This window comes from Malus sylvestris, chromosome 15 (genome assembly GCF_916048215.2).
Source record: "Malus sylvestris chromosome 15, drMalSylv7.2, whole genome shotgun sequence".
Classification (NCBI taxonomy): domain Eukaryota; kingdom Viridiplantae; phylum Streptophyta; class Magnoliopsida; order Rosales; family Rosaceae; genus Malus; species Malus sylvestris.
This window is the reverse complement of record NC_062274.1, coordinates 46,311,855-46,338,134: the sequence shown is the minus strand read 5'-3', so window position 1 is coordinate 46,338,134 and position 26,280 is coordinate 46,311,855. Positions and strand designations below refer to the sequence as shown.

The 26,280-nt window shown below is 39.1% G+C and overlaps 3 protein-coding genes across 4 annotated transcripts; 1 reads left to right on the top strand and 2 right to left on the bottom strand.

Annotated features, from left to right (window-relative positions):
- The first annotated feature begins 208 nt into the window (after positions 1–208).
- LOC126605411 (bet1-like protein At4g14600) lies at positions 209–3,227 on the top strand. Its single transcript, XM_050272810.1, has 5 exons — positions 209–381; positions 1,118–1,278; positions 1,353–1,476; positions 2,264–2,320; positions 2,710–3,227. Exons 2-5 carry the CDS (start codon positions 1,241–1,243, stop codon positions 2,866–2,868), a joined length of 378 nt encoding a protein of 125 aa, XP_050128767.1. The 5' UTR covers positions 209–381; positions 1,118–1,240; the 3' UTR covers positions 2,869–3,227.
- LOC126605407 (uncharacterized) lies at positions 3,166–5,026 on the bottom strand. Its single transcript, XM_050272804.1, has 2 exons — positions 4,056–5,026; positions 3,166–3,649 (listed from the first exon to the last, which is right to left on the bottom strand). Exons 1-2 carry the CDS (start codon positions 5,022–5,024, stop codon positions 3,257–3,259), a joined length of 1,362 nt encoding a protein of 453 aa, XP_050128761.1. The 5' UTR covers positions 5,025–5,026; the 3' UTR covers positions 3,166–3,256.
- A 15,742-nt stretch (positions 5,027–20,768) lies between these two features.
- On the bottom strand, positions 20,769–25,264 carry LOC126605406 (serine/threonine-protein kinase PEPKR2-like). 2 transcript variants are annotated; one of them, XM_050272803.1, is made up of 4 exons: positions 24,955–25,264; positions 23,715–24,595; positions 22,268–22,564; positions 20,769–21,499 (listed from the first exon to the last, which is right to left on the bottom strand). In XM_050272803.1, the coding sequence occupies exons 2-4, from the start codon at positions 24,493–24,495 to the stop codon at positions 21,138–21,140; spliced, it is 1,440 nt and encodes a 479-aa protein (XP_050128760.1). In that variant the 5' UTR covers positions 24,496–24,595; positions 24,955–25,264; the 3' UTR covers positions 20,769–21,137. The 2 variants fall into 2 exon arrangements, with proteins under 2 accessions (XP_050128760.1, XP_050128759.1); XM_050272802.1 differs by having other exon boundaries at positions 23,715–24,578.
- Between the last annotated feature and the right edge of the window lie 1,016 nt (positions 25,265–26,280).

Sequence of the window (26,280 nt, the reverse complement as noted above, 5' to 3'; positions counted from 1 at the left end):
AAGATGATATATATGATGGTACAATTAGATAGTCACAGTAGCATTACTCTTTTATTTGAGACTAAAACTCTAGTTTAATCTTAGTTTTGAGACAAGCTCCATTTAATTCTTTAGAAAAGGAAACCACGTGTCACGCGTTGATTGGTAGAGATGCGTAAGCAGCCGAACACTATTATATTTGAAATGCCATTTACCAAAAAAAATAAAAAATGCCAAATGCCAAATAGTTTCCAGATTCCTTCCTCAAAATAACAGCTTCTATCCTTGTGCTGACGCGGGGTTCTTCTCCATTTCTTTGACCGCCTCCTCTCCTCTCCAACTCGTCTCAGGAACCTCGCTGCTGTCGTTCTTCGCTTCCTGCGATTTTAATCGCCGACGAAGGTACTGCAATTCGCCTCTTTTCTTTCGCTTCTTCTGTAAATTGTATGAATTTTCGTGCTTGATCAGATTCGATTTGCCAGTTTTCGAATTCGAATAAATGTGGTGATTAATTATCAATTGTATTGCAATTTTGGGAAGTACTTTCGAACTTTTTGTTCGGTTTGGGTTAGGAATTTGGGTGTAGATTGGATTGAAACAGACCCTAATTTTAAGCCTTTGTTTGGCTAATACGTTGAATTTAGGGTTTCCCATAGGAGATTAGGTTTGGGTCGGTTCAGTCATCCAATTCGGGTCTTTTTTTTTCTTTTGTTTAGTCAAATTATGATTGTGTCGTATAGGAAATTATGTGACTTTTATCTCAGTTTTGTGATTTTGTTATTGGGTTCAACAGGCAATGCCGCAGTCTAAATTGGTAGTTTTTTTAGAGCTTAATTCTATTGATGAAATATGTTAGGGTTTGATGGAAACCTCGGGTCCAGATTCTGTTGCCCGGACACAATATGAATTTTATTGAAAAGTAGTGTGCATCAGTAGGATATTCACTTAAACCATTGAAATATTCTTTAATTTTATATTATTGGTTTTCAAAACCACTAATTTTGTGGTTAAAGCTTCATTGTGCATAATATTTCGGCGTATTATAAATCTCTGAAGTATGTGTAAAAATAACTTATATTTTGAGGTAGTTCATTTCCCTCAAATTATGGTTTATAACAAAAATCCTTTCTATGGCCAGGTATTGGAGACTCACAAGCTAACAGTGGGCATTAATCAAGATAACATAATCACCTATTCAATTTGAAATTGTAAAAGACGATTGCTTAAGCCATCTCACCAAACACGAACTCTAGGGTTTCTAATGGCAGGCTATGGAAATGTGGCTCCATATAGATCAAGGTATTAATTTTACACTGCATATTTGCTATTTTGTGTGATTGTGTTTGATGTATGTATTAATGATGGTTTTTCAGGGAGGGTCTTAACCCAAGACCAGCAGCTAACATGGATGAAATCCAGTTGAGGATTGATCCGATGCATGCTGACTTGGATGAAGATATCAATGGTCTCCACAACCAAGTGAGAAGATTGAAAAATGTATGCACTCCGAATTTTTCAGTTTCTGTATTTTGTTTGGGCATTTGAATTCATCTTGGTGCAACTTGGAAATGTTGATGTTATATATATTGTTTTGGTCCCATCCTTGTTACATTATTGGTATTCCTGTTACCTAACCCTTTTACAAAGGTCTAGCGCCTCACTTTCAGTCTTTGTTGCTATTAGCTGAAGTATGTAATGATCTGCGTGAGCAATATGTTTTTTATTTGGATTTTTAGTCATAATTATTCACTTGCATTGCGCCTGTTATTTGGTAGATCCTATTACATGGTTATTGATTTTTTACTTATTACATAATTCCTCTACTCTGAGGAGGGCGGTGCAGTGCATTTTTTTTCTCAATCTGGAATTTGTTCTATTGTTTCAGTGACCGGTGTTAGATTTGTGTGTTGCGGCTGTTGTCTTAAAATTATTATAGAGTATTTATGGAACCTTGTTAAAGTATATATTCCCTGTACAGTGCTGTCTCCTCTTTATTAATTTTGTAGAAGGAAGTGCTGGGTTTGATGGGGGATGGGCTTGTACAGTATTTCTTTGCTTGGTTATGGATATCTAATGGATTTAGTCATTGAAGACTGTTCTTTTTTGGTGTATCAAACTAAATCAGCTTTTTCATAAATTCGAATGCTTTGATGTCTTGCCTCTGTACATTTGTTTGTTTCATAGTTCATCTTATAGCCTAATTATGGTGCATTATGACTTGTAAAATTGATTTCCCACAATTTGATTGCAAATAATTTAATCCTGTTCTCTTATTTTGGCGCAGGTAGCTCAAGTTATAGGTACGGAAGCAAAATTCCAGAATGAATTTCTGGATCAGCTGGTATGGCATCAAACTTTAGACATTGTTGCTTTCATATTTCAATTTTTTTGAAACAACACGGGATGATGGATGATATGGGTTACTACATTCTACATTCAACAATTTATGTTAAGAATGATGGGATGAACTGCTTAATTTACTATATTCTGCAAATTGAAAAATATGGCTGAAAAATAAAAAATCGACGCCAAGTAAGAACTTAAAGAGATCAGAAACCGTAAGAGAAAAACTTTTTTTCTTTTTTAACAATCATCGGAGAACCGACCTGTACTTTTGGAATTTTTTAGTGGATGGAAAGGAAGTTTCTGAAATGAAATTTAATGGCAGTATGATGGGTGGATATATACAGCTTTCTGAAACCTATATCTTTGTCTGTTTTTTTTTTACAGCATATGACGCTGTTGAAAGGTCAAGCAGGGTTGAAGAACAATGTCAGGAGATTGAACAGAAGCATCATCCGGAGTGGATCAAACCATGTCGTCCACGTGGTGGCTTTTGGACTAGTTTGTTTCTTCGTGGTATACTTTTGGTCCAAACTGTTCAGATGAAGATTGGATACTTAGTGCCTTCCAGACATCTGTTTTCTAAGGCTATAAGAGGTTTCATCGACAACATAAGTACTTGTTTCATTGTAAGGCTATCCACATGTTCATGTTACTAAACACGTTGAACATCTTTACAATCTTCGTTCGAGCTTCTCAAAGTACTGTGCTTAGAGCAACACTAGGGGAGAAATTATCCATTTGGGAAAGAACATTGTTCTGTCACTGTAAAACAACCCCATAATCATGTTAGCGGGATGTCACATCTTTCTCTTTATCTTTGTTTTTCTATACCCTATTCAATTTTTGTATGGAGAACGAAACGATGCAATATTTCTCATCAAATGTTTGTTACAGATATATAAGGTTACAAAGTAGTGAAATCTTTCGCTAGCTAGCATAGGCAAACGTTTGAATCTCTCTGCGAACTCTCGATGTCTTGTTCTAACTTGCTTGTTCTTACTTGTTTGAGGACAGTTCGTGTCCACTCTGCAAAGTAGGTTTCATTGTGACCAACTCGGCCGTCTTTGTAAAACAGAAAGCATTCGAGTTGTTTGTTAGGTTCCGGGCATTCTTTATCGGCATAGGGATCCCACCAAGCACCCCGGTGCGTCATACCGGATTGATCGGCCATCCAGTGATGAGCATACTGACCTATCCCTGCAAGCTCCAGCCATCCTTTGGGAAAGAACTCCATTATGCTACTGTTTCTATCCATGAAGAGCATGTTTGTTAGCTGGGCTCCATGCGGGGATGCAAGGACGTCTGTGTTTGTCATTAGTCTAACCTGTTTAAGAACACCGAGTTTGTTATGTTAAGCTACAAACTTTGACTAGGTAGCTCTAGCGTCAGATTGGACATGAGCGCAGCGCATGACTCCCTCTGAACTTGTCACGTATTTACGTACGACTGACACTAACACTCCTCTAACTTGAAATACAGAATACTCACTTAACACACAATACATGTAATAACAACACGATCTTCGTGATCACTTTCACTAATCATAACACGTATACTTAGTCAAACTTAAATTATCAATTAGCGCTAAAATATTTTGAAATATCTGTCATCATTCCCATCTAAGTTCACCTAGTCATTGTCAACGCAACAAGTTTAGCCCTAGAACTTTGGATCTTCGGAATAAAGAAATGAAAAATGAAAACAACTTGCTAGAGGAAGAGAGAGCAAACCTGATCACAGAAATCCAGATCTTCAGACTGAACCACCTTTAACGTGCACCCATCCACCGCCGCGCACTCCCTTGAGAACACAGCAGTCACAGCCGTCGGATTCTTGAACGATCTTGATCCTCTCCTCATTAGCAACGTCAACCTAATGCTTGGCTCCCCTCTCACATTGACCTCTCTGCGTCTGCCATTAGGGTTTATGCCACAAAACTCTCTTGCTTTACATCTCAACAAGTCGGACACTTGAAGCTTCTTCTTCTTCCCCATTTTCCCAACATTATGCCTCATCACAACCGCCTTCTCGAAACAATAAGGCCCTTCTCCCTTCTCGAACTCTTCGACCTGCAATTGCCCGAAATTCGCTTGCATCACCTTCTGAATCCACAACCCCATTTTCTCTCTAACTCTAAGCTCTCCCGAGTGGAAAAGTACCAATCTTGCCGGCTTTGCGCATCCATTTTTCATAGACCAACCGACGAAAGGCATCATGGCGGTTAACCCGTGCCACAAGTTTCCGTAGTCATAGAATGTGTCGGACACAAACGCGAGGCCTTTCAGGAACGTGGTGGAGTTTGGTAAGCCTTCAGGATATGCCAAGGCATATGAGTTTTTGGTGCCATCTTTTATGTCGTTCCCTTTGATGCACAGTAGCCTTCCGTTGGATGCATCCGAAGGGAAATGAAGGTATTCGGATTCATTTTCTTCAAATGTGTCACTCAAGGAGCTCATGAACCAAGTGTTTCCCTCCATTGCAGTGTTGGCAAACCTTGTGTCTTTGAGAGGAAGAAATGTAACCGAGTTTCGGAGTTTCGAGTCTCGGGGTTTTGAGGCAGGAGAGAAGGAAGGAGAGGGTTGTGCGTGAAATAGGATAAGAATCAGAAAGAGTGAGAAGAGGGAAATGGTGCTGAGAATGGTTGAGTGAGAAAACCTCTTCTTTTTTGTGAATAGCATGGACTTGCTTTCCACTTCCATAATTTCTTGTGTTCAAAGTGAATGGCAAGAAAGGGGCACATCGAGAGGATTTAAGAAGTTAAAATAAAAATTTAACATCGAGATTGAGATTTAGGGATTGATTTAAATATTAAAAGAGCAACAAATGGGTGTGATTATATTATTTGGGGTCAACGGTAGATATGCATACAATCGTGTGGTTATATTTATGGATGGCCAATAAGATTAACCGAAAACAACACATTAGTTTGTTCATTTCTTCCTTGTATGATTGGGCGCCAGCGGCCTGACCGTGTTGCTAATGGGTGATAAACTTTTTAGGGCATGTTGGATGGACAGGATATGATATGTTATTATATTTAGGATTGGTTAGAAAATCTCCAATGAGAGGTTCTATCTAGGACTAAAAAATTGGTGGATATAACCAATTTAGAGTTTTGAGAAATCTTTGGAGCTCTATAAAAGAATCGCTCCTAATAAGGGGCTATATACTTTTCAGACTCTATATGGGCTATATATTTATCTATGTAGTATTTGATTATGCGGTAAATTTATTTTTATCTTAACTTTTCTTAAGTTGATTTTTTGACGTGTTGTCTTAATTTTTTTATGAACTGACCTAAAAACATTCAAATTCTGACAAAGTTAGATTTCATCACTTATGCTAGTTATGCACTGTTAGATTAGGTTTTCTTATCTCAACCTCATATGTTGGTTTGTTTTGATCTGAAATCAGACAAGATAAAATTTCATTTCATAACAACCATTGGATTGGATTATCTAATCTCAATCTCATCCGTTGGTTTATTTATCTAATTAGCACATTCTTCGAAATCAAACACAATAATATTTCATTTCACAACAACCATAAGATTTCATTGCATTTCATGTGAAGGAAGCCCCAAGTGAAGCTGATTGAGATCATGCAACACTGAATCAATATCTAATCAAGGTCTTCCAAATCCCTACCAACGCTTCCTCTAGACAGAGTAAGGCCAGTCGACCATGTAGGTATCTTTTTTTTCTCCAATTCTCAGATCCAACCCTAAAACTAATAAAAAGAAAGGGGAATCAGAATACATTTCCTCGAGCAAGCAAATCAAGAGAAAAGGGAGAACCAGGCGTAGCCGGACCATCTAAGTATGGGGAGTGCCACTACTGCTTTCATTGTTCTACTATTGAGTGCAAGTCTCGCTCATTGAATTGCCGCGGTGCTGCGGGAATCCCGACCTCCATCTCTATCCGTGCGAGAGTCAGATGTAGAAAGAGGAATGTTTAACGTAATAAGTAGTGTAGTGAAATCTTTGTCATTGAAGACTTTTAAGTAAAAAATCCATGATTTCATAGAAGAAGGAAAAATCAAAGTGGTGGATGAACAAGAAGCTCCTAAGAACCCCAACAATAAAATGGGAGTTTTTAAGAACCCACTCCCTAGTCACGCTCTGGTCTCAACATGCTGGGCTGAGGAAGTGTGCGATTTTCAATAGCCCCCTAACTACAATTAAAGCTATTAATACTCTATGGCTTTGTGAGGCAGATCCCTCATAAATTAAATTAAATTAAATCAAAAAAATCTGGTCGGGTCTCAATAAGGTCATAAAAAGCATTTCTATTTATTTATCTCTTATTTTACATATAATGGATTTGCTCGGACCAAACATGATTTTCTTTTAGTCTTTCTGGGATCTATTCATATACTAGGAGGCCGTACTACTTCTGGGACCACGATATGCATCACCAGGGGCTGTTTTTCCGACAGGAGCGCTAAAGCCCTTGACTCCTCCGCAGGTAAGCTTGTTCTTCTTCGATATTTTCTTCTTCGTTTGCGTGGATAACTTGGTCAGCCTGTGCTTGAACGACGGCATTCCAAGAAGCAACTTCCTATGGTATGGGATGGTCCCCTATTGATGAATAAAATCACTCGAAAGAAAGTAATTTCACCGCTCCGTGGGCAAATCCATCTTTTTAGTTATCTTCTTTTATAGTCTTTTCTTTATTGGTTTCATCCCGTCCGTCCCATTACATCTAGTGCGTGTCATACTTTTTGGGTATAAGCCCTTAGCGCAAGCACTAAGCAAGTATCCATACCCCCCTTCCCTTCTTTTTTTTCTTCTTTTACTTATTCTTTCTAAAAAAAAACAAAGAAAAAACGGTGTCTATCCGAGTTTCTACTACTTAGTAGCACTTCTGCTATTCAATCATAGAATAGATTCTGATCAAGCGGAAAAAGCCTAATGTTATTAGTAAGCTAGCGTGCCCATTTCTTTCTCCAAGTCATGTTTCTTGCTTGTTAGTCTTTTTCACTTGGGCGACTTTTCTTATTGGGCAAGTTGCCACCCATTGTTCAATACCCTAACTATAGTAAGTAGTTTAATCTGTTGAGAAGAACCATTAGAGCTATTACTCACTACATCAAAGATTTTCCATAAATGAAAGATGTAAATCCATTGGAAAATAAAAATTATGCATGTCGGACGAAATGGTTGTTGCTATTTGCTACAATAACAACTCATTGGTTTAACTAAATAACTAAATAAAATAGATAAACATTTCTCTTCTTCTCAAGTCGGGGGCGAAGAAACTCATTCTCATACTCATGTGGTGGTTACAATTAAACCTACCCTTTTATCTTAATATCGAAAAATCCTTCCACTTTCACTCATTATAGTATTATGAAAAAGCTCTCACAAGAACAAGGTCCACTCGACTTAAATTATGAAGTTAATGAAACCCTTCAAATGACTCTTTCACAAAATTATCAACTAATATTATCAACTAATCAGAATAGTTCGTTATTAGACCGTGAAACCATTTAAATGATCACTTGTATCTTTTTTTTATAAAGCAAATCAACTTCGATTCTTGAAGGTATTTATGCTCGGATGATGGCTCAAGATCAGCCTCGTGAAAACCTTATATTCCCTGAGGAGGTTCGACCTTGTAGAAACGCTCTTGAATGGAACTTTAGCTTTAGCTGGTTGTGACCAAGAAGCCATCGGTTTTCGCCTTATCTTTCTTTTAATGAGATCTCAATTCTACCGACGGTTACATTAGATATCTTACAATTAGAAGCCCTCTTTTTTCTAATCCAGTTCCTCCACCATCGCGAACCCCAGTTAGATTTAGGGATGATCCACATTTTAGTTATTGAGAGAACCCATTGTACAATAGACGCCACAAAGATAGCCAACTCTATTATCGAAGAAATAAGGAAACGGGCGACGGTTTGGCACCTGTTGCCAACAATCTTTCTTCAGAATTATACTGAACGGGTCGATCATCCCCTCCCGTTTGTTTTAGCAACTTATCCTAAGTTTTTGCACTAAGAGCTTTCCGGCTACCACAAAGGAACCAACCCACATGCCGCGGCAGGTTCACCAAAACCTTTTATAAACCTTCATTTCAAACCATTATGTTACAGGGAATCTTTGGATATCAGTTCAAAAAGAGCGATGAACACCGAAAGTGAAGTAGCTCCTACCAACAGGAGCATCTACACGACAGTCGATACTCATGATTTCGTTTAGCTAAGTCGCATGTAGATTAAAATAGTCAAGCTCACCCTAATTTAATATTTACCTAAACTTCTGATCTACTTTTAAATAAACAAAAAAAACTTCTTTAGCTAGATTAGAAGATTAGTATATGTGTAAGATCCCACATTGCCCAGGGGTGAGGATCCTATAAGCCTTATATGTACATGCCCATCTCTACTTAGCACGAGGCCTTTTGGGAGCTCACTGGCTTCGGGTTCCATCGGAATTTCAAAGTTAAACTAGTTCGCACGAGAGCAATCCCATGATGGGTGACCCACTGAGAAGTTCTCATGTGAGTTCCTAGAAACAAAACCGTAAGGGCGTGATCAGGGCCTAAAGCAGACAATATTATGCTACGGCGAAGTCGAGCCCGGGATGTGGTGGGAGTCTGAGCCGGGATGTGACAATTTGGTATCAGAACCAATCCATGGCCGAAAGTGTGCTGACTAGGACATCAGACCCCTAAGGGGGGTGGATTGTAAGATCCTACATTGCCTAGGGGTGAGGATCATGTAAGCCTTATACGTATATTCCTATCTCTACCTAGTACGAGGCCTTTTGGGAGCTCACTGGCTTCGAGTTCCATTAGAATTCTGAAGTTAAGCAAGTTCGCGCGAGAGCAATCTCATGATGGGTGACCCACTGGGAAGTTCTCGTGTGAGTTCCCATAAACAAAATCGTGAGGGCGTGGCCGGGGCCCAAAGCGGACAATATCGTGATACGGCAAAGTCGAGCCCGGGATATTGTGGGGACCCGGGTCAAGATGTAACAATATGAATTCCCTGGTTACTTTATTTTCGCATAAGCAAGCCAAGCTACTCATGTCAAGCAACTAACTTCGAGACAAGGTAGTTTACCTACTTAGTGCTTGCGCTAAGGGCTAGGGTTGCTTTCTATGTTGGTCGAATTGGCCATTAGGTGGAATCAGACCATTGGTTCTCGATTGTTGCTGGATTACCTATGTCGCTTGCGTTAAGCTTTCTTTGCTTTTAGTTCTTGGAGATGCACAAGTTGTCGATTCCAAAGCCTAACAAGTCAGGCTCTGTAACACCATACAAGAAGGACCTCATTGTCATGGAAGCCATTTCCTTACTCTTCAATATCGTATATGAGGATGTTTTTCTGACCCACTCTCAAGTGAAGAAAAGAGCCAGAACGAAGCTCAAGAAACAAAGAAAACAAGGTCGTTAATTTCACCATCCAAAGCTAGTAAAGCCTCGCTAGAACTATATGATACTAGTCTAGTTTCATAATTAGACGTTGAGAGTTGCGCTACGCTATGCTCTAGAAATGAATTCAAACAAGGTTATATTAGGGCGCCCATCGTAATTGATCCATCTACGCTATTCCCTAATTGAAGCAAATTAGTAACAAAGTATAGTGGAAAATACAAATGCCTACCTCGCCCTCCGAAATAAATTGACTGTACACGAGTGAAATGAATATGCACAGAGAGGCTAAGTCTTGTGTTTGTAGCATTTAAATTACATTGTAATGACTTTACAATTTAGATCCATTTGCTTGTATATGCTTTCAAATAACAAAATTGTAATGCCCTTAATTTGGTGCGGGTCCCCTTGCTTTTTGGGGCTATATGTAGCCTAATTTTTTATACCCAAAGAGTGAAGCTGCTAACCTATATGGTGGATGTAATCCCACTTTCCGGCCCATTGGGGATGACTTTTTTTTTTCGCTAGAGTTACAAATGTAGGAGCCCAAGGAGGAACAGGCCATCATTAAAGATGTTTTTAGGATGGGATAGGAAGAGATCAGTTGAGATATTGGTCTATTCTTTGGTGTAAGCAACTCAATTGGATAAGTTGAGATAGGTTAAACGTTAAATAATAATAATAAAAAAATAAAATTAAAATTAAAAAAAAAAACACTAGGAGCATCGATCACCCTCACGACAGAACCATCAAACAACCTATGACACCATAACGCTCGTGACCCACCCACGACTCATGCTGACTACATGCGATCCCACAGTGCCATTCCAATGACCCCACGATGTCAAAGCTGCTCACAACAAGACCTAGAGAGAAAGAACGAGATCGTTGCTTGCTATATTGCAACCTACAACGATGGTCAAGCATCGAACATACAATCACCACCCATAATGACGACCTGATAACACCATAACCCACGATCTTCAGCCCAGATAACGCGACCTAGATTTGAGAAAAGACTCGATCCAGAGAGGGAGAAAGAGAGATGATGGAGTGAGGAGAAGAAGATGATGTAGTGATCAAGGAGAAACTATCAAAAAGGAGGCGCGAGCCTTCTTGTTGGACATGTAACTCATGTCCAACGATGGGTTACGGAACCCCTGTTATCTTGGATTTCAATCCAACAAATGTGTCCCATCAATAATGTTGTTTAATCCCATCAAACAAAAACAGTAATTGAGATTCAAGTCAATTTTAATGGACTGTATCCCATCCTGATATGCCCACCAAACGGGCCCTTTAAGCCTAGCATGGCCATCACCAACATCACAGATCGATATTGTCTCAACTTTTTTTTTTTAAAGAAAATTATTATTTCTAAGGGAAGGGGGATGATTCATAATTCTTACAATAATTTAGGGCCGAGAGAGTTTCGTACCCGGGGGCATATGAGTTAAAACCCAATACTCTATTCACTAGGATATTTGACCACATGCATTATACTAGGTGTTGGGTTTTAACACAAAAGGTCTCAGTGATATCGGGAGTGAAATTTCCCATATGTTAATTGTATATTATTTTGTCATATGCCTAATGTGGCTATTATTCAGCATGCCCCTTCACGAGTAGTCCCACACGTGGTCACAAGAGAAACCAATTTTCGCATCGGCAGCTGTTCAAGTCATTATTCCCGAGATAACGTCAATGTTTTGAAGGGCTGTTTCGTTGATATTTTTAGTCATTTGAGCCAATGCTAATCTTTTCTTTTCGAAAGCCCAATTAGTATTCAATCAGTGGAGCCAACACCAATCTTTTTGAAGGCCCAAACACCTAATACCTTAAGTTAGAGTGAGCCCAGTTTTTCGAAGGCTCAACTTAAGGAAGTAGATTCGAGCCTAGTAACTTGAGCCTAGGATGTGCCGAGAGAATAGCCTGCTCTGATACCATGACAAACTTTTTACGCCAAGCATTGTCCACCACCACCATCACTAAAATTATTGGGAAATACATGTGACGACATCCCTCAGGGATGATGCTTTGCACCTGTGTACCCTTGAGATTCTAGCTTGACGTTGGAGAAAACGTTGTTGTGAAGGTGATGATGGTTGTAAACTAAAAATCTCGAAAATCATAAGTGCATGTGTGGTGGCGAGATTGTAGATGTCAGAGGCAATTTTGTTGTCTTGACGATGACTTCATGTCGTTAATGGTGTCTGAAGGGACATAGAGATTGAGGAAGACGACGTACAACAACATCGTTCCGATCTTTTGGGCTTCCCACATTAATTTTTCTCTCTTGACTGCCATCCTCCCTCCCATAATCACCACCTGTAAAACCCTAATGTAATTATTTGATAAGAAAAAAACATACGATGGCATCAATATTGGTAGCTAGGAAAGTGAAGTCAGGAAGTTAGAACCCCCTTGGTTTTGGGGTGGACCCTTTCACTATATTTTATTATATACACTTAGCGAAAAGTATTTTTTTGATGTATTAAAAAAAGATTTTATTTCCGAACTACTTGTGAGTAAGGAACTCTTAAAAGCAATAAAATGGCTCAGCTTGGTCTCGCTCCCTTCCCGCACTATTCATCCCCACTAAAAAGATTGGTAATCTCGATAACCTTTCTGAACTATTCGAAGAGTGCATAACTGCATGGATAAGCTCACACTAACCCGTCAACTTAAGATACAATTTTGAATTGGGCAACTTCAGTATGGTATTGTCAAATTCGAATATAGGGCTACTTTATTTGTTTGCCCGTTCATGTGCCACGAATGTGCCCCATTAACTCAATGCCAATGCAGTAAGGGTAGTTTACTTGCTCTTCAAGAAAGTGCTGAGCTTGAAGACTACAATGTTCATGGCAAATGGCCAGAGGAAGAATGCCTTGTGGGACTTGAGGAATAGAGTATGCCAAGGTTTAAGATGAAAAGGAAATAAGATCTTGATCTGAATGCCATCTGTTAACTTAAGTAGCCGCTGGTGTCGAAAGGGTATTTTACAATTTGTAAAGAAGCAAAACAAGAAAGTGTTGTTTTGCACGTAGGTAAACTAGAATTACCCAGATATGCTCATGTTGTTTCAATAAAAATAGTTAATTTCGATTACCGTTTGAGGGCTTTACTCACTATGGATGATTGGTCTGTCGTCGATCCTGCTTTGGATAAGGTGGTTTAGTTCAGATTGAAATCGAAGCTTGAGTCTTTGAGAGACGACTGATCTTTTAGAACTATTAAAGTAGGAACCAAGAAGGTTTAAAACTACGTAATTTGGTATCATATATAATATAAACCAATCTGGTAAATGATTTTTTTTTTCTTTCAAAATCATAGGTGTAAAATAGCAGAAAGTAGAATGAGCTTCACAAAAAAGCATTTTTTTATAGGACAATTCTACCCATATCTTATTTTTTTGCTAAAAGCACTTTTAGCACTACAGTTTACCAACACTTACCTACTTTTTTTCACATTTGTTTATTCTCATAACACAACATAAGCAGTTAAAAATAAACAAAGCAATCCCAAACTAGCCTGAAAGGCCTTCTGATTTAATAATATAAATATAGACAATGACAAATATATAAATATATAAATATATGTACACCAAACCAAATAACATAATTATAGAAAAAATTTAAAAATAAAAGTACAATTGTTGTGACCTATAATTAACTGAGGGAAAGAGAACAGGTACGGCAAAGAGAGAGTCGAGAGATTATAGAATGCTTGGAGATTCTTATGTTGTATTCCTCCCTATGCAATACCTTTATTTATAGTAGAATAAGAGGAGAGGATTAACTTGTCCTCCAAGTAAATACAATCCTACAAGGAAAGAATGACTAGAGTAGTAGATAATCTAGAAATCAATTATATCTAAGATTTACACAATCACAATTAAAGAATATCCGCTACAATAATATGTATTTTTCTAAAAATAAGGAGTCTCACAAAGTCATTGGCCTATACAATAAATCTTATGTAGTTACACTCTATACAGTGATTATGTTTACACCAAAAAATGATCTTTGGCACATCCAAATTGAAAACAATTGTACACTGAGTTTAGCCAAGTTGGTCGGCTAGACTATCAGTATGGCATAACTTTGTTGTGGTTGAATTATTTTGTTATAAACATCGAGTATTTGTAGCAAATTCTTTTGTTATAAACATCGTATCGTTTAAAAAAGAAAAGAAAATAAACACAAGAAAATAACCCAGTTCGAATCAAACTGCATATTCAATTTGTTGATGCACAAAATCAGTGAGACTTTGGAACAACGTAAAGTGTCAAGTTTGTAATCTTCACTCGGTTGCTCCGGTCACCTAGTGAGGGTAATATGTAAAGAGATAGAGATAGGGAAGCAAACACAAGATGTACGTGGTTCATCCTAAGTTTGGCTACGTCCATGGGGTAGAGGAGTTCTTATTAATAGTGAAGGATTTACACAATACATAGGCTCAAGTATAGTCATCATTAGTGGGTTCTAATGATGAGTTTAAGTACAGTAATGACATTAGGGATTAATTGTAAGAGAATGGTCTTCTTTTATAGTTGAGGAGAGTCTCCAGCTTTTATCTGCGGTCAATGTGGGACTTTATGAGCATTATTTTAACGTTGAAAATCTGGTTGTAACAAGCATAGCCGTCCATGAAAGATAACATCTCATGGTTTCCTGCAGCATCGATTAACAAGTCTGAAATTGGCATTGTATATTCGTCTTTAGGGGTTGCCAAGTTCAAATTCCAAAAATCAATGCACATCCGTAGAGCACCACTTTTCTTTAAAACTGAGACAATATTCGCCATCCATTCGACATATCAATCTGTACGAATAAAACCGACTTTTAAAAGTCAAACGAGTTCATCTTTTATGTCGAGTTGAACTTCGGTCAAGAATCGTCGAGGGGGGGTTGGCGGCAAGGTTTACAACCAACCTTGATGAGTAATTCGTGCTGAACGAGCATTCGGTCCAAGCCAGGCATCTCATGGTAACTCCAAGCAAAACAATCTTTAAATTCTTTGAGTAATTTACAAAGCTCGGTTTTCATAGGTTAGGGCAACAAAGAACCAATAAATAAAGTATAAGGGTCATCGGCAGTTCCAACATTTATTTTATCTAATGGGTCTTTGACTTGGGGCTGACTGTCTTCTAGCTCGGTTGGGGTAGCTTGGACTTTATCAAGTGACAGAACTGGACCATTGTCTCATTCGGCGAGGAACTCTACTAAGTTCACGCCAGAATTCAATTGTTTGGAAAGAGTATACCAATGGGCCAGCATGCATTCCATGATAGATGAAACTGCTGCCTGACGTCTATCTTATTTGGTATCAGACATCGGGATCATCAATTAGGTTAACCAACCTGAGTCTCGTCGAATCCTGCTGCACAATCTCGACCCCAACCTTGATGGCCTTCTGAACTGAAATCCTAGTCGGTCGTCCTTCTTCGTTAAAACCTTGCAGGGTGATGTAGCCGACGTGGTCATCGTAATAGCAAGCTTGAATCATATTAGCTTCGAACAGCTGATTGTCGGCCAGATGAACTACAACCGATTTACCATCTCAGAAGATGAGGACTTGATATAATGACGAAGGGATACAGCTAGTTTGGTGAATCCATTCATGACCGAGCAATGCATTATACTCAATCTTTGAATCGACTATAAAAAAACGGGGTCATGTGATTTCGACCTGCTATATTCACCTTTAAAGGAATCACTCCCTTAGTATGAGATTTGTCGCCAACAAAGCTATTTATGGTTACCCTTGATGGAATGAGTTTGTCGTTAGAGCGACGTAGTGTTTTCATGATAGAAACTGGCATGATGTTAACCGTTGCTCCACAGTCGACAAAAATCTTGGAAATCGGGTATCCTTCAATATGGGTTGTGACATACGACGACTTCAAATGATGAAGATTAACGGATGAAAAATGGGTAAACAATTCAACGAGAGCTTCTCTAAGTTTATCCTCCTTGCTTACTTGTTCAATATATTCGATGGCCACAAAATCAACTTGCGTGGCCTCCTCGGCAACCACGTCGCCGTCCAGGAAATTTGGTTGGGATGTGGTTGGCCGGAACTCAATAGGTAAGACATGGACCATGCTGATTTCCATATTGACCGAATGGCCCATTGGGTCGTGATCTTCGTCCTCTGGATTTTCGGGCAAGGTATCTTGCTCATGGGTATTACTCGTTTGATTTTTTCGGCTGTCGTGAGAATACGTTCTTGCGGCATGTTTAATGAAGTCATTTCATTTTGAATGTCGATCTCAGGCTTGCTCAGCTTTGGGACTTGGTCTTGCTCTTGTGAAACCTTACGAGTCCGCTACTGATATGCGATGCGAGCGTCTCTCATTTCCAGATAAACATCTAATCGTACCACACGTTCTTTTTCATCAGCCGTAAGGCCGAAGAAGGACACGGTTAAGAAAACTTCAAAATGGTATCTTAAATACTAGAGATCCTCAAGAGAGAAAGGGAGATCGACAACATCAATATCAGTATATGGGTCTACCTCAAAGCTGAGAACTCGGGCCTCGGGTATATGTTGGAACCTAGCCTTCATCCCTAGATCTGTGGTCTTGTAGATGATTTGCTCAGCATCAGGGCAGGTTAGCCCTAGATCAAGAGCCTCTTGTCATGTTTTTGGCGAGCTATACAAGTCATTCACCGAATGCTTCTTATGAAATCCAGCATGTATTCCAAAGCTTCACCAATAAACGGCGAGGGGAGATTCCTTTGAACTTTAATTAATGGCTCTTATGGGGGTAATAGAGGGAGTTTGCTCTCAACTTCCTTCCGGAAGTGCTCAAGGCGAGCTTTTATCTCCGTAGGTCGAAGAATGAGTTTGATTCGCTTCTCGGATTCTTCAAGAGTTGCGCGTATAATATTCTTCATTGTAAAATGGCATGTCAAAATCAAGTAGTATTCTATGTTTGAGGGCAAGCCTGTCGAAAACTTTCTGGCGTTGGCTTGCACCTAGCACTTTTTAAGATGTTGCAGTTGCAAGCGTCAGTTGCGATGTTTGAACCAAACATGGCTTTTCTTTTGGCTCAGTTAAGATGACGTTTGATTTTCACCAACTACATAAAACCATCAGCCCGTCAATTTCCTCTACACTGGAGTCCAACATTGACTTGACATAAGCTAGGTTGGAAAACTATTTAGGTGGCTCGTTGGCAGATAGATCAATTTTCAATCGTGGCCAAGAGTTCCGCTTAAGGACGAACTGCATTGGGATGAACTCGGCTTTTCCTTTGCCCTTGTCCCTGGGTAGTAGAGTATCTACCAAGCTTACCATTGCCAAAGGGAAAAGATCGACTTCTACGATCATTTGTTTTTCGGGAAACTTAAGTTTACCATTGTTGATCCAGCTCTGGATGGCTTCGCGAAATACGACACAATTGTTTGTTATATGCTTGTTTGAGTTATGGTACTTACAATACATTTTTCCTTTCAAATATTCGGCCTTGGGAATATTATGCCTAAGCCAAAGCTTGACGATTTTTGCAAGTAACAACTGGTCGAAGATAGCGTCGGCCTTGGTGATGTCGAAAGTATAGACCTTTGATGTCTTGACAGCGGCTTCCGCAAAGGCCAAGTGGGTTTTGACATCTTTAGAGCTAGCGTCAGCCAACGCTTTGCACACATACGGTTTGTCAATGACTATCTCAGCCGCATCTATATTTGGCATATTGAGACTCCTCACCTTCGACCGATGCATAACTTACCGCTGGGTTCTTGTAGATTGTCCCTCGGGTTGGGGACTTCGAGATCTTCTCTTCTCGGAGCAAGTAATCATATTGCTTAAGATGTTAAGCCAATTCGTATATATCTCGAAAGTTTGCCCCTGAGAATTTCTTTTTGTACTCTACTGCCCTAACAAACTCGACTTCAGTTCGGAAAAAAAAATTAAATTAAAAGAATAAAAATAAAAACTCGACTTCAGGGAGGGGTACTCGGCACTAGTTTCGTGCCGACTTAAATCTCGTAAGATAGTCCATTGGTGACTCGTCGGATGATTGAATTATCCTTGCCAAAGAAGAGACTGACATTTCTATCCCTGGCCGATAAAATTGCTCATGAAATTTCTCGACTGATTCCTCCCAGCTTTGAATAGAGTTAGGTGGGAGGCTGATGTACCATGTGAATGTTGAGTCGGTCAACGAGAAATTGAACAGTCGTAGTTTATGAAAGTCACTGTTGACATCTCCACACTGAGCGGTGAATCGAGCCACATGTTCTAATGAGGATAAAGATAATTTTCCAGTGAAAAGGTTGAAGTCTGGAATCTTGAACCTCTTAGGATACTCAAACCTTTCTACAAAGGCTGGGTATGGGTGAATGAACTTTGGAAACTTCGGCCTTTTTTTTAAGGCCGAATCAATCATCCTCTGGGCTTCGACCATGTCAACATATGTTGTTTCTGCTCATTGGTCAAATTTGTTCGATTTGCTTCTTAATTCACCATTTTTCTCTAAGTCAATCATTTTGAGCTGAGCAGATCCTGTCTCAACCTGTATCGTTGGCAGGGGTTATTTTTTAGAAAAGGCTGCCTGGATCGATCTGTGGGTCCAATGTCATGGACTTTACTAACTAGAACTTCGAGCAATCTATTGTGCACAACGCTATTATCACACATTTCTTCAAGTATGCTATTTACTTCTCGGCTGAACATTTGCTCAAATTATTGGGATTGTTCTTCAAATCATCGCTAGAGAAAAGATCTAGATTGTGGATCGGATGCCTCATCACTGTCCTCGTCACAGTTCTTCACTAATCCTTTAACAAAAATGCCTTTTATCATTTTGGTAGGGATTTATGCATCACGGGTCTGACCGCCGAGATTAACGTCTTTTTCTCGGCGTGTTGCACTTGTGGCTTCAAGTGTCATGGCAGCGGAAGGATTTTGTGCCTGTGGCAAACCATCTTGTCCTGGGTTTTGGACTGTTAATGGAAGATTAGTTGTTGACTTACCCATGACTGCTTTCTTTTTTACTAATCGTGTTTCAATGGTCATGAACTTCATAGTTTTAGCAATGGGTCCCACTGGGCGTGTCAAAATGTTGGTCCTAAAAACTACCAAGCTTACATGGCGCGTAGGCCGATTAACTGATAAGCTAACTATGTCATTTAATTGTGTGTGGGGCGTGCCAACTTGCGACTACAGCCGAGGAATGAACACATCTTGGCCTTTGGGTCTACAACCTGAAGACAAAACTGCTAGTTCTGCGAAGTTCACAAATAGTTGGCACTGGGTTCGGTCTCGATCATTATGTTCGTGAGAGTATAAGTATACTAAACCGTTATCAGACTATACAAACACAAATACTCGAAAGAGATAAATGTCTTGAGGGTAAATGTGGTTCGACAGTCGGAATGCCGAACTCTAAAATTTACTTGTGAATATCCAATCATAAAATAAAACTAGGTGTTTAATGTACCGAGCCTAGTAACTCGTAACATCTCACTTCGCCGAAAAGGCTGATAAGATGACCTCCACCAACAAGGACTCAAAAACCCTTATTGGCCAAGACTTTGATAAATAACCAATCAGCCTCAAAGCAGTGTTGTCTATCCAAACTGAAAGTGCTCCTCGGTAGGCTGATTTTACAGCTCCAGTGCTGTCTATCTAAACTGAAGATGTTGTCGGTTGCCTTCACAGTACTGTTTATTCAAACTGAAGATGTGTTGGCGGGAAGAAAAGGGAAGAAGAAAAATCTCAAGGTTGTTAAGAAGCTTTGCGCAGGGTAATTTGTGTGTTGATTTGAAAGGAGCCTTGAATGATGCTCTCCCTTATCTATTTATACCGAACGAGAGATGTACTTGAATTAGAACTCCTCATCCCAATCTGATCAGGTTTCGACCAATCTTAACTCCTATAGGACTTTGAACCACGCTCTTTAACAAACCAGATTCATTCCTAATTCTAAGCACCTTTAGCTTTAAGACTCCTTGTTGTACTAGGGTTCGACTACCTCTCCTTTATTTAAACCAATCATTCTCACAACAGGATTCGGCCAACCTTGACTGGACAGCCCATGACAAAATTCTAGATGAATGTTATTGGGCAAGAATGACTCTTAGCTCGGCCCAAAATATTACTTTGGGCCCAAATAGCTGAAAACTTGGAGGAAAAAAAAAATAGTAAACCATTGGTGGGCTTGGAATATGAGCTAAAATGAAATGGACACAAAGATTTAGGGGATTCACCCTCAACATTAGGCTACATCCCTTTGTGGTACTCTGATTATATTGATTGCAAGGTTAAGAACATTGTGCTCAGCTAATGCATTAACTCTCTCTCTCTCTCTCTCTCTCTCTCTCTCTCTCTCTCTCTCTCTCTCTTCGATCCCCATTCCATAAGTCTTTAGCCCTTTATATAGGTCCTCAATGAACCCTCAGCCTTGGATCTTCCCCATGTGGCATTTAATTAGCTAATGTAGACTAGCTTCCTGACACATTTTTACCTATCCATCCAATATTTGGTAGTGAAATGACATGTGTTCAGTCAAAGAGGGTTAAATACTGCCACTAATGGAGGATCGCCACATGTTTTGATTGACGTTTGAGTAGGCCTATCCTTGGAGACACACATCATAAAGTTGTCGGTGTGACCCACGTGCCCTTGGCGCTCGACAAGATCTTCGCACATTCTGGTTGGGCTGAGCTTATAGGATGTCGTACCTAGCACTCGGAAGTATCTTCCTCTATGCCCATCCCATGGTCTGAGCTTCTCAAACTCTTTTCGGCTTTTCATGGCCCCTTTAGGGCATGCAGCACTACTTGGGCCTAAAAGTGCCCAGCATTAACACCTATATGCTACAAACCCATAGAAATGACCATAGATGGAAGGTGAAATGATAACCTGGCTCAAGGGATGCCACCGTGGCCTTCCGAACCAATAACATGCCGTGCATTTTAATTTTCATGCGTGGCATTTTAATAACAATAACACAAAATAATGGTGCAGGAATAAAAATGAGATCATTTACCTACACTGCTATACTAAGATCACAATGTGTGAACAACTCACAGGTGGAAGGCCTTCGCTCAAGAAAACACACCTTTTCAAACACCAAGAATAACTAGTATATTCTTACCTATTATACAAGTGATGAGAAAACATATCAAAATACAATGCAGCATCCTATTTACACATTCATTCTGTACATGGATTCTCTCACTTCATCAGGTTAGAATCATTATTAGGTTGAAGGAAAGAAATATGAAAGAGAAAGAAGAGTTGCGGAGAGATTTCACAGGCATATTGTAAACGACACCCAAACTACTACCTCGATCCAGTCGACATATGTCAAGTTGTTATCTTTGCTCACTGAAAATTACCCGGGAGGTTACTTTCAATTCCCCAGCTTAAAAACAGTGGAGATAATGATTGAAGGTGTCAGGTTGTCAGCAGGGTCAAAACGCTTTACAGAGGTTGTTAGCTTTCATGTTAGATGAACACTGCTGCTCGATTGGACGACCTGTCGGACCGCATACCCTGCTCCGTTTTGGCTCAGAAATTCTCACATGTGAAACTGCAGTGGCAAGTGCGTCCACCAAACCAGAATCGTCCTCATCTTCTGACTTGCAGCTATCAGAAGACGAAAGGAGACCTGAAGTTTCACTGAGAGAGCCATCTTCTGACTGGTTTAGACATGCCTTGAGTCTGGGTGGAATGACAAGCTGGCGAGAAGGTTCTCCTGCTTGGTTCTTCAATCTTGATTTAATGGGTAGTGCCTTTAGTGTTCGCTCAGTATAAAACAATATCCATGGATGCCCTGAGAAAACCCAAATATGTGTCATTCGTTTGGACCACTAAAACTTGCAAAAGAAATACATAACATAAAGATCAACAGAAAACACAATACACTTTGTTGCAATGTCAAGAGAGAGAAGTAACAAGGACAAAGTATTATAAATGTTGAGTAATCAGGGTTGGCTTAACACTTGACTCAGTACTGATAATAATTTCTCTCCACGAGAAATTGAGCAAAAAGCTGCCAAATTGGCCAATTTCATGCATGTACCAATTGAAGTATTTAAGAAAAATGAAGAATAAATACTCTGCAAGAGAAAAGAAAGATTTTGGTAAACCAAAATAAAAATAACAAGTAACATAATTTATTTCTAACTATATTTATAATAAAAAATTGTCATACAGTATTTCATTTCAGTCTGCTAGGTGGTCATTCCTTAAAAAGTCCCAAAAGTACTACCGTAACTAGTCAACCAGCATGTGCATAATTGTAAAGAATGGAGGAGGGAAAGAAAGGCATCTTAATATATTTCAAAAACACTATAGGTGACACATATCTGAGAACAAGCATCATATAGAAGGCAATGGTTGACAAGTTATAGAAGTAAACGTCCATCGACATGCTAATTAGTTGTACTTTTCCTCCAACACAAAACAGATCGCATATAAGCAAGTCCCAGATAATGAATATGAAACTTTTTACAAACATGTGAAAAGGGGTTGCATAAACCTAATCAAAGAGGTTGCACATAGTTAAAACTTCTCATATTAGGCATGACCACAAACTTACTTAGTACTTCATCTGCTGTTATCCGTACTGAAACATCCCTTGTCAGCATTCTCCCAATAAGATCCCGAGCATGTTTCGAAATTGACTCCCATATCCCTGAATGGAAATCAAGTTTCACGTTCTTGATTGCCTCAAAAACTGCTTCTAAGGAGTCTCCTTGAAATGGAAGAATGCCAACCAAGAGTGCATGTAGGAGGACACCAGCACTCCAGACGTCCACCTTCTCAGAATACTTTCCTAGCAAAACTTCTGGTGCAACATAAGCTGGACTGCCAGCCAAACCAGTCAGATTTTGACCTGCAGAAAGCATGAGAAAACATTGCAATCAGCTAATCAATATACAAAATAGAGGATACAAAGTACTATGAAGATTCCAAAGAAACATGCCGACATCTTACAAAATTACCAATAAAGACAACGTTCTTTAATGATACTACTTGGACACAATATTCATACATGAATGATCACAATAGGAACTCAGGCTCCCACTTATTACTATCACACTACATATTGGATCACGTCAAAAATTTGATCTAGAAACCTACAAGCCCCTGCCACTAGATCTAACAATTTTAAGTACCTAAAGTTGAGAGAGTGCAGCATCAACAGAAATTGGAATGAGACCAGGAACTGTAAATGACATATCAGCACATTTCTAGTAAAATAATTATAAAGAAATATAGAAAGGGAGTCCCAATAAAATGATAACAGATGATAGATGTATGTCACCTGGGTACAAGAACCAAGCACCGGAGTACATGTTAAGATCTCACAGTTGTAGTAGAGATACATAAGCTTAAAGGTTTAATATAAACTAATACAGTAATTCAATCTAGAACAGGGCTCTGGAAGTTGTATCATTTCACAATGAAGGACCCAGGCACGCAGCCAAAAGATAATACTAAAGCCTTGATATCCTTTGATTTTAGGTTTTTCCTGCATGGAACTGGCAGACAAACATGTATGATTATAAACATAAAGTTCAGTAAGAAAGTCTACCCGCAGAAGATAAGAACCTGTATAAGAGCACTAAAAGTCTGAAAAAATTTCTCTGTCTAACAAGATACAGTCATATGGCTTGCTCAAGCACAGTCACAGATCTTGCATAAATACTTCTTATATACAGGTTGAAGTTTAGTTTATCCTCCAGAAGGATACATGTCCTGATTTAATATTTCATTATTGTGTGAGGTTAAATGTAACTGAAAGGTACCAACTTACTAAGAATGCTACATTCTAAAAAATTAAAAAAGTCTTCCTTGACTGACCCTATCCTCACACCCTTACAGTGTGCTCATGATAGTTGTTGATAATATGAACATGGATTTTAAAACATTTTATAGAGAATCAGGATGCTCTACGATCGGAAAACAGTTGAGAAAAACAAAAACATACAGTAAAAAAGTAGAAAATAATAATATCCTTGAAATAGGGGTAAGGTATTCACCATTTGATATTCTCATAGCCAGCCCAAAATCTGCTAGCTTTATTTTTCCTGCTTTTGTGAGAAGTATGTTCTCTGGCTTTATGTCTCTGTGCACTACCCCCATATCATGACAGTACTTGATAACTAGCATTACTTCCTTGAATATATTAGCAGCCCGTTGCTCTGAATACTGAACCTCCTGAATCATTTGATCAATTAGGCGCCCTCCAGAGCACAACTCCATCACAAGATGAAAACAATTGAACTCCTCATACACAGCCTGCAATGTCACAACCCCAGGATGACCAGACAAATGCTGCATTATCTCCACCTCCCTATGAACAGTCTCCTCCCCTTTCTTCAGAGTCTTACATGCATACTCTGCACCACTAACCCGGGACTGACACAACCAAACCGACCCAAACTTTCCATGCCCAAGTGTTTCACCTGAAACATAATCTTCTTCAATCTTATTCTTCCTACCCATCTGGGTAGCAACATCTATACACCCTATCTTCCTCTTGATACCTCTTCCAGGTGCAACCAAAGACGAAGTCCCACATGGCGGAGCAGTGGCAATGCCTGCAAGCCTACTTGTATGCGACACCACAGGTTCAGTGCTTGCATCATCTTCTTTGCACCGCTTCTTCAACCTTGTAAAATCCTCTAGAGAATAATGCGATGTAAGGGCCGATGATCTAGAATTGCATGACTTCGATGTCACATCTTCCGCCTGTGATGTCACATCTTCCAATGGATCTGGGTACGGGTCAGCCTCACCGCCTTTCCTCTTCTTCCTCATCAATTCAGAGTAACAAACTACTTTAATCCAGAAGCACAAAATCAGTACATTGTAATGGCAATTCACGCTTCTGGGTTTTGTTCCTACATAACCAAAATTTCTTTTTGTTTTTCGCATGAAAACAAAAAAAGCAATACAAAATTCAGTTCAATCAACTAAATTACACATTTTTTTGGCTACCCAGAATAGAAATCCAACATCTAGAGAATTCAACTGTCTTAGAATCAAATTTCGAGTAAAAAAAACAGACGAAAATCTCACTCAACTCCGCGACTACATTATACCCAGTAAATCCAACAAGTAAAATTTAAAACTCAATCACAAGGCAAAAAAAAAAGAAAAAAATTCCGAGCAAATAAACCAAAACCCAAATCCACGATTTTCTTCTAATGACCAACAAATCGAAAAAAAAAAATTCTGAACAATTGGGAAAAAGAAAGAAGCTTTGAGTTAACTCACCCAATATCGGTCACATTTCAGAGTTGTACAGAGAGATCGGAAGGAAACCGACAAATCGGAAACAGCCAGCGGCGTTCGTGAGCGAGGAGCGGCGAACACCCGCGACTGAGAAATCGAGAAATCGATCGAACCAGAAACCCTAGAAATCCCGGGTTGCAAGATTTGATGAGGGAAATTCCCAATGTTTTATTTGGTAACAAAAATAATAAGAAGAAGAGAGAATATTAAATATTTTTATTTATTTATTTATTACGTCAAAAGGTTTGGTCGGGGTTTTAGTGTTCTGCGCCTTTTTACCTCTCCCGACGTGTCCTCTTTATACGACTGGATTCGGAATCCGAGGGGTAGAAATGGAGTGTGCATTGGGGTGGATCGGGTGCGGGCGGGAGTACGGCGGTGAAGGTGGGAAATGAGACGGTGGAATTGGTGTGACTTTGACGACACCTTTTGGGAAGCAGTGAACTTTTGACGCATGTGATGTGAAAAGTTGTTTGGAGTGGGTGCCACCTACACGTGGTAGTCATGTCCTAAATTGTATAGTATTACGTTAATTTATTCATTAAAGATAATGCTAGAGATATCAACGTTTAAAAAATTAAATTTATAAACTAAATAATATGTTATTAATAAAATATAAAGATGTTAATTAATGTTTAAGTAATAATCTAACTATCAGCAAACACATCTTTTAGACACTATGTTGTTTGTTAAAATATAGCTACACGTTTTGATAAGTTAAGGGATCAATGGTCATGAATTTTTAGTAGAGGGATCATTGCTCTAATTGGGTTAGAGGGTCTATTGCTACAATTTCCTCTTAAACATTTGTTTTGCACTGTTAAAGTTTTTTTTTTTTTGTTGACAACAGGGCATAGACCCGAAAGAAAAGGAAGATTACAATAGAATATCACGAGACCACGAGACCCCAGCTATATATGCAACTAGCAATTGATGACAAAAATGATGAGCTTGCTAAAAAAACACTGAACCCAAATTGCATGACAAACTCAAACGAGTCAAATCATCAGCAACAAAATTCTTTTACGATAGATATGACGAATTTCACAAGACCAACTTTGGTGCATAAGGGCACGACAATTCAGTACTAAACTTCCAAGAGGGTCATTATCCAGTTTTGCATTTGAAATCAATTGAACCGCAAGAGTAGAATCTGATTCTACCATAATCTTCTTAATTCCATTATTCCATGCAAGTTGTAGCCCAATAAAAACACCTCAAACTTCAATACATAGAATCTCACCCCGACCAAGATTAGCACAAAAATCAGAAACCTATGCCCTTAATGAGTTTCTGAGGACATTGCCA

Bases quoted from the DNA above. Each gene is read 5' to 3' on its own strand.
- LOC126605406 (XM_050272803.1), bottom strand. From the start codon at position 24,495: ATGAGGAAGAAGAGGAAAGGCGGTGAGGCTGACCCGTACCCAGATCCA. The intron at 22,565-23,714 runs GTGAATACCTTA...TGCTTTCTGCAG, and splicing joins GGCTATGAGAATATCAAATG to GTCAAAATCTGACTGGTTTG. The intron at 21,500-22,267 runs GTAAGTTTGTGG...GGGTTTTCTCAG, and splicing joins AACAGCAGATGAAGTACTAA to GGCATCCATGGATATTGTTT.
- LOC126605411 (XM_050272810.1), top strand. From the start codon at position 1,241: ATGGCAGGCTATGGAAATGTGGCTCCATATAGATCAAG. The intron at 1,279-1,352 runs GTATTAATTTTA...ATGGTTTTTCAG, and splicing joins GTGGCTCCATATAGATCAAG to GGAGGGTCTTAACCCAAGAC. The intron at 2,321-2,709 runs GTATGGCATCAA...TTTTTTTTACAG, and splicing joins ATGAATTTCTGGATCAGCTG to CATATGACGCTGTTGAAAGG.
- LOC126605407 (XM_050272804.1), bottom strand. From the start codon at position 5,024: ATGGAAGTGGAAAGCAAGTCCATGCTATTCACAAAAAAGAAGAGGTTT. The intron at 3,650-4,055 runs GTTTGCTCTCTC...GTTCTTAAACAG, and splicing joins ATCTGGATTTCTGTGATCAG to GTTAGACTAATGACAAACAC.